General features: G+C 42.1%; 1 protein-coding gene across 6 annotated transcripts in view; it reads left to right on the top strand.

Moving 5' to 3' along the window:
- The first annotated feature begins 1,294 nt into the window (after positions 1-1,294).
- The window catches only part of arhgef9a (Cdc42 guanine nucleotide exchange factor (GEF) 9a), a 24,585-nt gene continuing 12,670 nt past the window's right edge, over positions 1,295-13,209 (top strand). The window contains exons 1-5 of one of the 6 annotated variants that reach the window (XM_027170801.2): positions 1,849-1,905; positions 2,242-2,425; positions 3,083-3,175; positions 11,099-11,278; positions 11,838-11,912. In XM_027170801.2, the coding sequence (XP_027026602.1) occupies positions 11,153-11,278; positions 11,838-11,912 (201 nt within the window). In that variant the 5' untranslated portion in view covers positions 1,849-1,905; positions 2,242-2,425; positions 3,083-3,175; positions 11,099-11,152. The other 5 variants (XM_027170797.2, XM_027170794.2, XM_047809103.1 and 2 more) reach the window with 5 other exon arrangements.

The raw sequence follows: 13,209 nt of genomic DNA, 5'->3' as shown, positions 1-13,209 counted from the left end.
TGTGAGAAGGAGTGTCTGCATTTTAGGTAAATGACATGACAAAGTTCTTCAGCAGGATTGAGTTCTTCTGCTCCAACACAGCATGTCTGGAACAGGGTCTCCACTCAAAAATCATCCTAGACAATTGTGTGAATCCAACAAACCTTTGGCCGTTAATTATATTTCACGTGTTATCTAAATTTACTAAACATTTACTAACCATTAACTTGGGTAAATGGAATTCTCAGAAGAATTTAATACATTTAAATACATTTAATTCATGAATTTGTAAATTTCAGTAAGAGTTCAGGACATTTACATTATAATGGGCTTCTGTGTAGCAGCTCAGCACCTTCTAAGGACCATATGGACTGATTGGTGGTTGATGAAGACCCTTTGTTTTAATGAAGCTTAGTTCAACTGTAACTCAGTCTCATTCTGCCCCCTACTGGAAAAGTGAGGAGCTACAATTCAGAAATACCACAAGGACTATCCCCATTACAGATACATGTCATTATCTATCTATATTGTCCTTCTGATGGATTTATTTATTTATTTATTTGTTTGTTTGTTTATTTATTTATTTATTTTCCATCTTTATTTTCCTTGCTTTACCTGCTGAAGTGCAGCTATTTTAAAGGTCATTATAATATATAATATAAAACACGTTTCCCCATTAAACCACAGGATGAATAACTGAGTGTTTATCAAATCAAGTGACATTTATTTAAACTTATTTATTTTACAGTTTGAATTTATTTCTCTATCTTAAACCCAAAATGTGCTCGTTTCATTTAAAAGTAAAATAAGTGGATCATTAAACTGTTCTGTTTTAAGTGAATATCCTGAACTTTTCTAGGGGTGAAAAAATGGACGCCTGTAAATTCACCAGAACCCAGATGTGTGTGTTCAGGAAACTCTATTCTGTCTGTAATAACTCTATTCTGTCTGTAATAACTCTATACTGTCTGTAATAACTCTATTCTGTCTGTAATAACTCTATTCTGTCTGTAATAAAACTCTATACTGTCTGTAAATGAGAGTTTGGCCGAAGGACTGGGACATTTGGAGCAGAAAAAAAACACTGTAGAGTTTTTTCAGGTGAAGCTCAGTAAAGACTGTTCTCATTATTTTACCTCTCTCTCTCTCTCTCTCTCTCTCTCTCTCTCTCTCTCTCTCTCTGTCTCTCTCTGTCTCTCTCCCCCTCACCTACACACACATACCTATACACATACACACACACACACACACACACACCCCTATACACACATACATAGACTCCAGTATGATGTGAGATGCTGAGTGCGACTTTAAGCCACGCCCACATTTTAGAGGACGGGCTCGAGATAGCGACAGATACCGAAATACCGAGAGACACCGAAAGAGAGGGAGTAACAGAGGGAGGTGTGTAGCCTCCTCTTTTCCTCTCCGTTCTCTCCTTTTGGTTCCTGACCGGACGTTACGTAGCTGTCTCTCGCGCACACAGCGCGCGCATCTGCGGGCTCGGACCTGCGGACGGAGCGCGAGCGGCACACGGAGCCCGACCATGATGAAGATGATGGTAAGAGCTCTTTATCCTTAACCTGTGTGTATAGATGATGGAGACGGCCGGTAACGGGGGGTGACATAACATGGTGCTGCTGCATTACGGTGATGTAGATGTGACCTTGGGGGGGGGGGGGGGGTGTTTATACACCGCGCTTCTCTTTTATCTTCGCAACATCTGCGTAGGTGGGCGCACGAGCAAAAGCGTGCAAAAGCGGTTAAAAACAACAAAAAATTGACCGCGCGTTACCGGAATCGGTACACATTCCCCCTCCAAACCCCCCCCCCTCCCGTTCGCCCGCCCACCCATCCATCCGCACCATGGCAACGGGCGCGAGAGATACCGAGGAGGGGGGAAGCCCGGCTGAACGCCTCGAGAAGGTGAATGTCGTCGGTGTATTTTATAGCGTTTTTAATGTCTGTTGTTAAGGGATGATGATGATGATGATGATGGTGGTGGTGGTGATGATGATGATGATGATGATGAGGTGGATCAGTAAGAGGAGGATGGTATGTGTGTGTGTGTGTGTGTATGTGTGTGTATGTGTGTTTGTGTGTGTGTGTGTGTTTGTGTGTGGGCCACTGAGGTAACGGTAAACGCGTCTCCTGCCTCCGTATCCTACGTTTTCATTAATTCCATCTAGCATCTTCTCTCTTTCATCTGTTTCTGACCTATTTTTAGTCACAAGTGCTTTAGCTTCTTATCTCGTCTCACAGATGATCAGCTTTTTCTGACACGATGAAGGAAAAATGTGTGTTTATACGTCTCGAGCGGTGCTCGAGGACCTGCAGGTTCCGTTAGTGCCAGATGACGCGGATCAGGCCTAATTGAGTCGTAGAAGAAGAGCAAGAACACCATGGCCTCGTTGAGATGCTGTAGCCACAGTGTTGCTGTGGTCACGTAAGTTACCGTACTGAGGCCTTAGACACACTGAAGCCAGTGATTTTATGCCACAAAATAATATCCTGGTCACGAGGTAAGATCAGGGGTCTCAGGACACATCGTATAATCAGCTAATATTTTATCAGGGTAACATTTAGTGTCATCACAAGTAGACACAGAAGTGTGAGGAACCTCAGACAGACTCTACTGCTATGATGATCATCTAAAATCCACCAACAGGAGGACGGTATTGTATAGCGCAGTACTCAAAGTGAAATATTCATGTTTGGACATTTAAAATATTCAGTAGTCCACAATAATTAATATAACATTACCGACCTGCATTCCTGAGCCCTAGTACAGTCAGGCGTACAGCTAGCATGCATGCTAATGGACAAGAGCGCTCCTTATTCTAGTCATGGTGTTGTTTTTAACACACTTCACTCTATTACAGAATTCATGCACGATTTTGTCGGAACGTCAGATGTTGTGGCGAGTCGAAATCTACAAAGACGGTTAAAATCACACGTCCGGTTTAGTCCGGGTTACATTCGGAAAAGTAAATAGACCTCTAAACGTAAACGACAGAGATGCTAACGATTTGGGATTAGGATTTACAGTTTTTGATCTGGACACAGTGAGACATGTGGACGTGACGCTGCTCTTCTTTTCCAGCTAGAGGAGTCAGTTCACCGAAGGGGAAAGGACGAGGGAGGTGAAATACACGAATTTGTGTCTGGTGTCGACTTCATCAGAGCGAACACTGAGGTGTGAATTTGTGGATCTTGAGCCAATAGAAAACAAGAACGCAGAACTGTGGATGGGTTCGTTGGTGTATCTCCATCCAGTTTGGTGCAGTTCCATTTTATTTTCTCACAGAAAAACACATCAGTACCAAAACATTTGAGTCCTGATATTGCCTGTTGTGATATTAGGCCGTGTCCCAAACCACACAATAGCAAACTAAATAATGCGGTTGCTATAGTTACCGTATGTGTCATACTGATAGATGTTTAGGTAGCGAGTGGAGAACTCCTGGTCACTCCAAGGAGATTTGTGTCTCGTTTTTTTCAGTCAGAGGTTAGTGACGATAAACCTGGGCTTCGGTTCAAGGTTGGAAACAAAAACTGTAGTTTCACAGAAATAAACAAACAAAAAATTAAATAGCATAAATATTTCTTTCCATTCATAAAATGTTCGTTTTATCGGATTAGGTTCACTAACTAATTAACTCTAAATCTTCCAGTATTTAGAGCAGGTCACGTACTGTTTATTTTAAGCAGTAGCCAGGTGAATAGATTTAGAAATACAGTTGTCATGGTAACTGGGAATGCTTAGTTACGGTTAAGTGAATTCATTAATAGCTACTGTACACAGGTTCGATTTTGGATATTCCTTCGTCTTCTCTGAGACTCGACTCATCCCTGAGTTCAGCACTAAACACGGCAGGAACTTTACTGTGAAGTCACCTGTTAATTACACCAATAAAGTCACTTTACTGAATATTTGTTGTTCGAAATTAAACAAGCATGTTACTCAAGACGGGTCTGTAACCGTAGCAAACAGCAGTGAGCTAATGATCGACTAGAGACGTATTTCAGTGTTTCTGTCTCTGGAGCAAGAAAATAATGACGCAACATTAGAGCTTATTTAGCTAGTTCGCGGTTAGTCGCTAACTTCCTGTCTAGCAAAAAGAAATGAGTTTTGTTTCACCACAGTTAGGGTTAGAGAACACACTCCATCGCTCGGCATGTTATAGAGGAGAACGTTTTTAAAATTTGGAAATGCTTCAGAGAGATTTGAGAGGTTTTGGAGATTTCTCAGTGGGAGGGATTAGACAAGAACGCACGAAATGGAGGCGGGGCTTAAAAAGACACGAGACTGAAAAGACAGATTAAAAATGGTAAAGGATTTAAAGGTTGCAGACTGACTTACAGTGCTGTCATGTGTTTGGGGTGTGTTAATGTGGTGTGTGTGTGTGTGTGTGTGTGTGTGTGTGTGTATGGGGTTGTGTTCATTCCTACAGCTAAACGAATTCCTCTACACACTGTTTCTCATAGACTCCTGCTGGATAATAGTTATATAATACTTCTGTCCAATCAGAGTGTGTGTGTGTGTGTGTGTGTGTTTGTGTGTGTGTGTGTGTGTGTGTGTGTGTGTGTCAGTAGAGGCTGTAATCTCAGGCTGCAGTGTCTCTTTGAATTCACAGTGTGATGAATTACTCGACACAGACAGCTAGCGTAACAATAAAATACTCATAATATTCACACTAAGAATCGTTGAGTTAATATCAAAGATAAACCGCACATCGGGGGAAATGTTTCAAATAATGTTATTATGTGTGTGTGTGTAGATGGTGTTTGTTTGTGTGTAGATGTTTTTGTGCGTAGATTTATGTTTGTGTGTGTGTAGATGGCACTGTGTGTGTGTATGTGTGTGTTTGTAGATGTGTGTGTTTGTAGATGTGTTTGAGTGTGTGTGTGTGTATAGATGTGTGTGTCTGTGCATGTGTGTGTGTGTAGATTTGTGTAGATGTGTGTATGTGGGTGTGTGTCTGTGTAGATGTGTTTATGAGTGTGTGTGTATATGTGTGTGTGTAGATGTGTGTATGTATGTTTAGATACATGTATGTGTGCGTGCAGATGTGTGTGTGTGTAGATGTGTGCATATGTGTGTGTCTGTGCATGTGTGTAGATGTGTGTATGTGTGTGTGTCTGTGTAGATGTGTTTATGTGTGTGTGTGTAGATATGTGTATGTATGTGTGTATTTGTGTGTGTGTAGATTTGTGTATGTGTGTGTGCAGATGTGTGTGTGTGTGTAGATGTGTGTATGTGTGTGTGTGTTGATGTGTGTATGTGAGTGTGTAGATGTGTGTAGATGTGTGTGTCTGTGCATGTGTGTAGATGTGTGTATGTGTGTGTGTGTGTGTATGTAGATGTGTGTGTGTGTGTGTGTAGATGTGTGTGTGTGTGTGTGTGTATGTAGATGTGTGTATATGTGTGTGTGTGTGTGTAGATGTGTGTATGTGTGTGTGTGTGTGTGTGTAGATGTGTGTATGTGTGTGCACATTTACATTTACATTTACAGCATGTGACAGACGCCCTTATCCAGAGCGACGTACATAAGTGCTTAAGTCTCTAACATTGAACACATTAATGCTGCTCACTGGGTTACATACATACTTATAGATGTGTGTGTGTGTGTGTGTGTGTGTGTGTGTGTGTGTGTAGATGTGTTTATGAGTGTGTGTGTGTAGATGTGTGTGTGTAGATGTGTTTATGAGTGTGTGTGTGTAGATGTTTGTGTGTGTGTATGTGTAGATGTGTGTATGAGTGTGTGTGTGTAGGTGTGTGTAGATGTGTGTATGTGTGTGTAGATGTGTGTGTGTGTATGTGTAGATGTGTGTGTAGATGTGTTTGTGAGTGTGTGTGTGTAGATGTGTGTGTGTGTGTGTAGATGTGTGTATGTGTAGATGTGTTTATGAGTGTGTGTGTGTGTATGTGTGTATGTGTAGATGTGTGTATGTGTGTGTAGATATGTGTAAGTGTAGATGTGTGTGTAGATGTGTTTGTGAGTGTGTGTGTGTGTAGATGTGTGTATGTGTAGATGTGTTTGAGTGTGTGTGTGTGTGTGTGTGTATGTGTAGATGTGTGTATGTGTGTATGTGTAGATGTGTGTAGATGTGTGTATGTGTAGATGTGTGTATGTGTGTGTAGATGTGTTCATGAGGGTGAGGGTGTGGGTGTGTGTATGTGTAGATGTGTTTATGAGTGTGTGTGTGTATGTGTAAATGTGTGTATGTGTAGATGTGTGTATGTGTAGATGTGTGTATGTGTGTGTAGATGTGTTCATGAGTGTGTGGGTGTGGGTGTAGATGTGTCCCTGGCACTGTAGAGGCATTATGGGTAATTACCTGTGTCGGCATGTTGCCAGAGGCAGCAGCAGCAGCAGCAGCAGCAGCAGCAGCAGCACACAGTGTTCCTGAGCTACATGATGGTGTTTGACTCGTCGTCCTCTCGCTTCTCATTCAACGTTTAATGTTGAGGGACGTTTAGGAAACACGTTCTCGCTCTAAACACACTCCAGCTAGAAACACCATTCCATTCAACTTCCAGTTTAAGTTGTAGCTCCGAGCGCCGACACTGGAGACTCCTTCCACACACGATACTCCTTCGTTACTATGGAAACGATAATGTACCAGAGCGGGTGCAGTAATATAAACCTGCTGAATTCATCAGGTTCTATTCTTTTATTTTGTCATGCTTTTCTTTCCTTCATGAAATAAAGACACAAAATATGTAGGGACACAAAATACAAGTGAACACGATTTCCTGTCCTTAGAAATTCATCTGAACGTGTTTGAGTCTTAAAAGATTCCCTATAGAACTGAGCTAACGCTAAAAAATCCAAATGATTGTTGATTGTTCAGGTTCCACATCACACCACAGTTTTTTCAGTGATGTACAAACGATCTCCTGCTGAGGTGAAATCTATCACGGCTCTTTATATAGGTTTTATTTACGATTCGCATTCATCTGTGAAAGCAGTGACACAAGCTGTTAACTGTTAGCTGTGTAGCTAATGTTACTTCAGTTAGCCCTTAGCCCTTAACCCAGTAAACTGTTAGCTGTGTAGCTAATGTTACTTCAGTTAGCCCTTAGCCCTTAACCCAGTAAACTGTTAGCTGTGTAGCTAATGTTACTTCAGTTAGCCCTTAGCCTTTAACCCAGTAAACTGTTAGCTTTGTAGCTAATGTTACTTCAGTTAGCCCTTAGCCTTTAACCCAGTAAACTGTTAGCTGTGTAGCTAATGTTACTTCAGTTAGCCCTTAGCCTTTAACCCAGTAAACTGTTAGCTGTGTAGCTAATGTTACTTCAGTTAGCCCTTAGCCTTTAACCCAGTAAACTGTTAGCTGTGTAGCTAATGTTACTTCAGTTAGCCCTTAGCCCTTAACCCAGTAAACTGTTAGCTGTGTAGCTAATGTTACTTCAGTTAGCCCTTAGCCCTTAGCCCAGTAAACTGTTAGCTGTGTAGCTAATGTTACTTCAGTTAGCCCTTAGCCTTTAACCCAGTAAACTGTTAGCTGTGTAGCTAATGTTACTTCAGTTAGCCCTTAGCCTTTAACCCAGTAAACTGTTAGCTGTGTAGCTAATGTTACTTCAGTTAGCCCTTAGCCTTTAACCCAGTAAACTGTTAGCTGTGTAGCTAATGTTACTTCAGTTAGCCCTTAGCCTTTAACCCAGTAAACTGTTAGCTGTGTAGCTAATGTTACTTCAGTTAGCCCTTAGCCCTTAACCCAGTAAACTGTTAGCTGTGTAGCTAATGTTACTTCAGTTAGCCCTTAGCCTTTAACCCAGTAAACTGTTAGCTGTGTAGCTAATGTTACTTCAGTTAGCCCTTAGCCCTTAACCCAGTAAACTGTTAGCTGTGTAGCTAATGTTACTTCAGTTAGCCTTTAGCCCTTAACACAGTAAACTGTTAGCTGTGTAGCTAATGTTACTTCAGTTAGCCCTTAGCCCTTAACCCAGTAAACTGTTAGCTGTGTAGCTAATGTTACTTCAGTTAGCCCTTAGCCCTTAACCCAGTAAACTGTTAGCTGTGTAGCTAATGTTACTTCAGTTAGCCCTTAGCCCTTAACCCAGTAAACTGTTAGCTGTGTAGCTAATGTTACTTCAGTTAGCCCTTAACCCTTAACCCAGTAAACTGTTAGCTGTGTAGCTAATGTTACTTCAGTTAGCCCTTAGCCCTTAACCCAGTAAACTGTTAGCTGTGTAGCTAATGTTACTTCAGTTAGCCCTTAGCCCTTAACCCAGTAAACTGTTAGCTGTGTAGCTAATGTTACTTCAGTTAGCCCTTAGCCTTTAACCCAGTAAACTGTTAGCTGTGTAGCTAATGTTACTTCAGTTAGCCCTTAGTTAGCACTCTAACAAAACACAACCCGCTTTTCCTGATTTCTCAGAAAATGGCAAATCAGAGGAGGAATTAGGATAAACATCCTGTAGAGTACAAGCTGCTTTAGTGAAATTATTGTGTGTGTGTGTGTGTGTGTGTGTGTGTGTGTGTGTGTGTGTGTGTGTGTGTGTGTGTGTGGTTTTGATTGAATACTCAGCCGTGATTGGCCGAGAGCCCATTAGTTTTCCTCTGCCAAGTTCAGCGCTGCACAAAGTGTTAGCCTGTCAGTTTGTTAGATGATACTGTTAATCTCTGTGTGTGTGTGTGTGTGTGTGTGTGTGTGTGTGTGTGTGTGTGTGTGTGCGCGCGTGCGTGTGTGTTTGTGTAAATACACACTTCATGTTTTTATAATTAGCTTAGCCACTGTGTGATGTGGATAATGTGTACAGATGGGTTAGCAGCAGATTTAGCATCTCTGTGTTACAGTCAGTAACTGATACTCCAAATCTACATTCAGTCCTGTCTGTCTGCCTCACTGTATCTCTGTCTGTCTCTCTCTCTGTCTCTCTCTCTGTCTGCCTCACTTTATCTCTGTCTGTCTCTCTGTCTGCCTCACTGTATCTCTGTCTGTCTCTGTCTCTCTGTCTGTCTCTCTCTCTCTCTCTGTCTGTCTCTCTCTCAGTCTGCCTCACTGCGTCTCTGTCTCTCTGTCTGTCTGTCTCTCTCAGTCTGCCTCACTGTATCTCTGTCTGTCTGTCTCTGTCTGTCTGTTCTTGTCTGCCTCACTGTGCCTCTGTCTGTCTGTTTGTGTTTCTCTCTTTCTGTCGGTCTCACTGTCTCAATGTATCTCTGTCTGTCTGTCTGTCTGTCTGTCTGTCTGTCTCTCTCTATCACACTCTCTCTCTCACTCTCTATCATAATTTGTCTTTCTCTCTCTCTTTTCTTCTCTCTTTATTTCTGACTCTCTTACTGTCTGTCTCTTATATAACTCATACTTCAAATCTACATTCAGTCCTGTCTGCTTACCTGTCTGTCTTTCTCACTGTATCTCTGTCTGTCTGTCTTTGTCTTTCTGTCTGTCTCTCTGTCTGTCTGTCTGCCTGTCTCACCGTCTGTCTTTCTGTCGGTCTGTTTGTGTCTCTCTCTCTCTCTCTCTCTCTCTCTCTCTCTCTTGCTCAGTGAGATGAAGTTACCTGTTCAGACAGATTCACAGCTGCGTGTGACGGAGTTACATAATCAAATCAGTTCCACTAAAAAGACAGGCACTTTATCATAACAGAGAGAGTTAGAAAGAGAGAGAGAGAGAGAGAGAGAGAGAGAGACAGACAGACAGACAGATGGAAATCTAGCTCTTCTAGATGTTTCTCTGTACTCTAGGTGTGACGATTATTATCAGGATCCTTCTCTCTCCAGGTTCTGTAAACGTCTCTCAGCCGTGTTCATGTGCTTTGGGTTCTACAACACCATGTCATTTGAACCGTAACACACACCAGTTGTGGTGTAAAAACTTGGAGTGTTCAGTTCTAGAGCCTTCAGATATGTTACAGGTTCTAGTAGCTTTACAAAAGAAGGCCTCTGGGTCCTAGAGCCTGCAGATCTTCCAAAAATATTTTTTGGAGGCTGGAAATGACTATTCCCTTCACCCCCCACCTCGCCCCCACCTCCTGTACCATCTTTTATGAAGCTTAGCATGTAAATTGCCTTGCACACACACACACACACACACACACACACACACACACACACACACACACACACACACACACACACACACACAAACAAACGCACACATCGAATAGCAATAAGGGGAGCAGTGATGAGTGGGATGATCTCCAACACTGTGTGTTATCACAAACCCATTTGCACCCTTGAGTGTATGTGTGTGTGTGTGTGTGTGTGTGTGTGTGTGTTATGTATAATCTCTTTTTAATTTCAGTGATTTGCATTTGCAAATTTCAAATTTGTGGACCCTCTGACGCACCTGACTTATTACCTTCGTGTGTGTGTGTGTGTGTGTGTGTGTGTGAGAGAGAGAGAGAGAGAGAGAGAGAGAGAGAGAGAGAGAGAGAATACTACAGAATATGACAGGAGAAAAAAATAGCAGGAAAAAACAAGAACATGGAAATATCTGGAACACAAACTGTAAATAGCGATTAATGTGAAATGAGACACGTGATTGGACGATTTCTACTCCAAAGTGCTGCATAATTACAGACCTGTCATCTAAATACAACACTGACGATTAAAGTGTCTCTGCTAACAACATGCTATTAGCTGATTATCAGCATCTGGATCTTCCTCCTGTCATTAATCAGAATAATAATAAAGATAAAGATAATAATCAAGAAGATTACTCTGTGTGTGTGTGTGTGTGTGTGTGTGTGTGTGTGTGTGTGTGTGTGTGTGTGTGTGTGTGAGAGAGAGAGAGAGTATTGTGGTTAACTATCACACTGGATCTCTTCAGTAACACCAAGCTAACAGGAGCAAACCGAAATTATATGTATATATAATATATTACACACTTATATATATATATATATATTACACACACACTCGCACTCTCACACACACACACACACACTCACACACACACACGTACATGTTTTCTTTGTACGATTGCCCAGATAACCCCTACGGATTCTGCACCAATGCCAGAGGGGACACTGTGTGTGTGTGTGTGTGTGTGTGTGTGTGTGTGTGTGTGTGTGTGTGTGTGTGCAGATTATAGCTGATGAAGGTATTTAAGAACGTCTAACTGTAATAGCATCAGGTTAAAATCTCTGTCTCTCTCTGTGCAGTTGGTGAGTGGAGGTTCTATCGTTAACGCCGAGGCGGTATGGGATCATGTGACCATGGCGGACCGTGAGTTGGCCTTTAAGGCCGGTGATGTCATCAAAGTGCTGGACTCGTCCAACAGGGACTGGTGGTGGGGACAGATTGATGATGAGGAGGGTTGGTTTCCTGCCAGCTTTGTTCGGGTAAGCGCACACACACACACACACACACACACACACACACACACACACACACACACACACACAGATTCTATGTAAAGAGTTTTCCACTGGTATCATCTTTACCTGTAGAAGCTCAGGACGGAGTGACGTAGCTACGAGTTGTCACTGAACGCTACGACACAACACCAGACGTCTCTACTTACAACAAACAAAAACAAACAAAACAATAACACAAATTATAGGCTACATGAATTTAGATAAAACATAGATCAGTTATAACACAAGTAATTTCTATCTTTTCATTTTGTTTTATTTATTTATTTATTTATTTATTTATTTATTTATTTGTTTGTTTGTTTATTTTGGCTTATTATAATCATGCACCATTATGTAACACACACACACACACACACACACACACACACACACACACACACACACACACACACACACACACACACACACAGCTTGTTTCTCAGGATAATAAGGTTCCTCTCTGTACCTGTTGCGTCACACACACTCGTCTGAATGTCCCCTCTCTTGTGTGCTCGGTTGTTGTTGTTGTTGTTGTATTTTTAAGGTGGACCCGAACTCCACCCAGCCTCCACCCAAGCAGCAACTTTTATACATCAACCCAGTCGTCGCTCCGCTGAAGGTGCGTTATTTCACTTGTCCGTCATTTTCTGGAGAACACATTCTGCTGCTTCTCTGCTGCTACACGCTAGAGCTTAAAAATACTGCTTTATTCATGCCATTGATGCCGAACGCTTCGCTTCCATACCGTCATGGCCGTGCAGACGGAGGTCACTCACAGTGATAACGCCGGACGCTACGACTATGGCACTGAGGAACAAACACAGCTAGTCAGATAGGAGACCACCATAAAGCTCAGCACAAAAATGTAGATATTTGTATATTATTAGCATTTTTATAGTTGATTCTGTTCTAACGTAACTTCAGTGTGTTTCCTCACAGACACCAACCTTTAGTTCGTGCTCATTCTGAATGTCTCTGATAGAAGAATGTTTTCTTATTAACACACTTCGTGTAATCTGTTTGTGTTTCCCTGCATGTGTTAGAAGTCTGTTACGGGATTAATGATAAAGATATAGTGGGGAACACGGTGACTAATCACTGTTAGAGCATCGATCTGAACCTTTGTCCTTTCCACACTGTCAGTCTCTCTGTCTCTGTCATTGACTAACCAATCAGAGAGCAGGATTTCCGCTCTAAACCTGTCCATCATGTGGACCAACCAGGCTTCACTTTCCCACTCAAACCCAAGAAGATGCCATGGTGATACATGCAGTACAGAACCAGCTCTGAACACCACATGTTGGCTGGGTTAAATCTCCTGAGCCAAATGTGTTTCTGCTCCATAAATCCAGAACTGTTCTGCTTACAATACGTCCAGGATTCTAGATTTGTTCATTCTAACTTTGTGCTCATTTGTCTGGATTGGTTGTGTTATTATTCCATAGTTCTGTGTCAGTTCTGTGTCAGTTCTGTGTCAGTTCGGTGTCTCTGTGTCAGTTCTGTGTCAGTTCTGTGTCAATTCTGTGTCAGTTCTGTGTCAGTTCTGTGTCTCTGTGTCAGTTCTGTGTCAGTTCTGTGTCAGTTCTGTGTCTCTGTGTCAATTCTGTGTCAGTTCTGTGTCAGTTCTGTGTCTCTGTGTCAGTTCTGTGTCAGTTCTGTGTCAGTTCTGTGTCAGTTCGGTGTCAGTTCTGTGTCTCTGTGTCAGTTCGGTGTCAGTTCTGTGTCTCTGTGTCAGTTCTGTGTCAGTTCTGTGTCTCTGTGTCAGTTCTGTGTCTCTGTGTCAGTTCTGTGTCTCTGTCAGTTCTGTGTCTCTGTCAGTTCTGTGTCTCTGTGTCAGTTCTGTGTCTCTGTGTCAGTTCTGTGTCAGTTCTGTGTCTCTGTGTCTGTGTCAGTTCTGTGTCAGTTCTGTGTCTGTG

This window comes from Tachysurus fulvidraco, chromosome 26 (genome assembly GCF_022655615.1).
Source record: "Tachysurus fulvidraco isolate hzauxx_2018 chromosome 26, HZAU_PFXX_2.0, whole genome shotgun sequence".
NCBI classification, from domain to species: Eukaryota; Metazoa; Chordata; class Actinopteri; order Siluriformes; family Bagridae; genus Tachysurus; species Tachysurus fulvidraco.
This window is presented reverse-complemented; position numbering and strand designations above follow the sequence as displayed.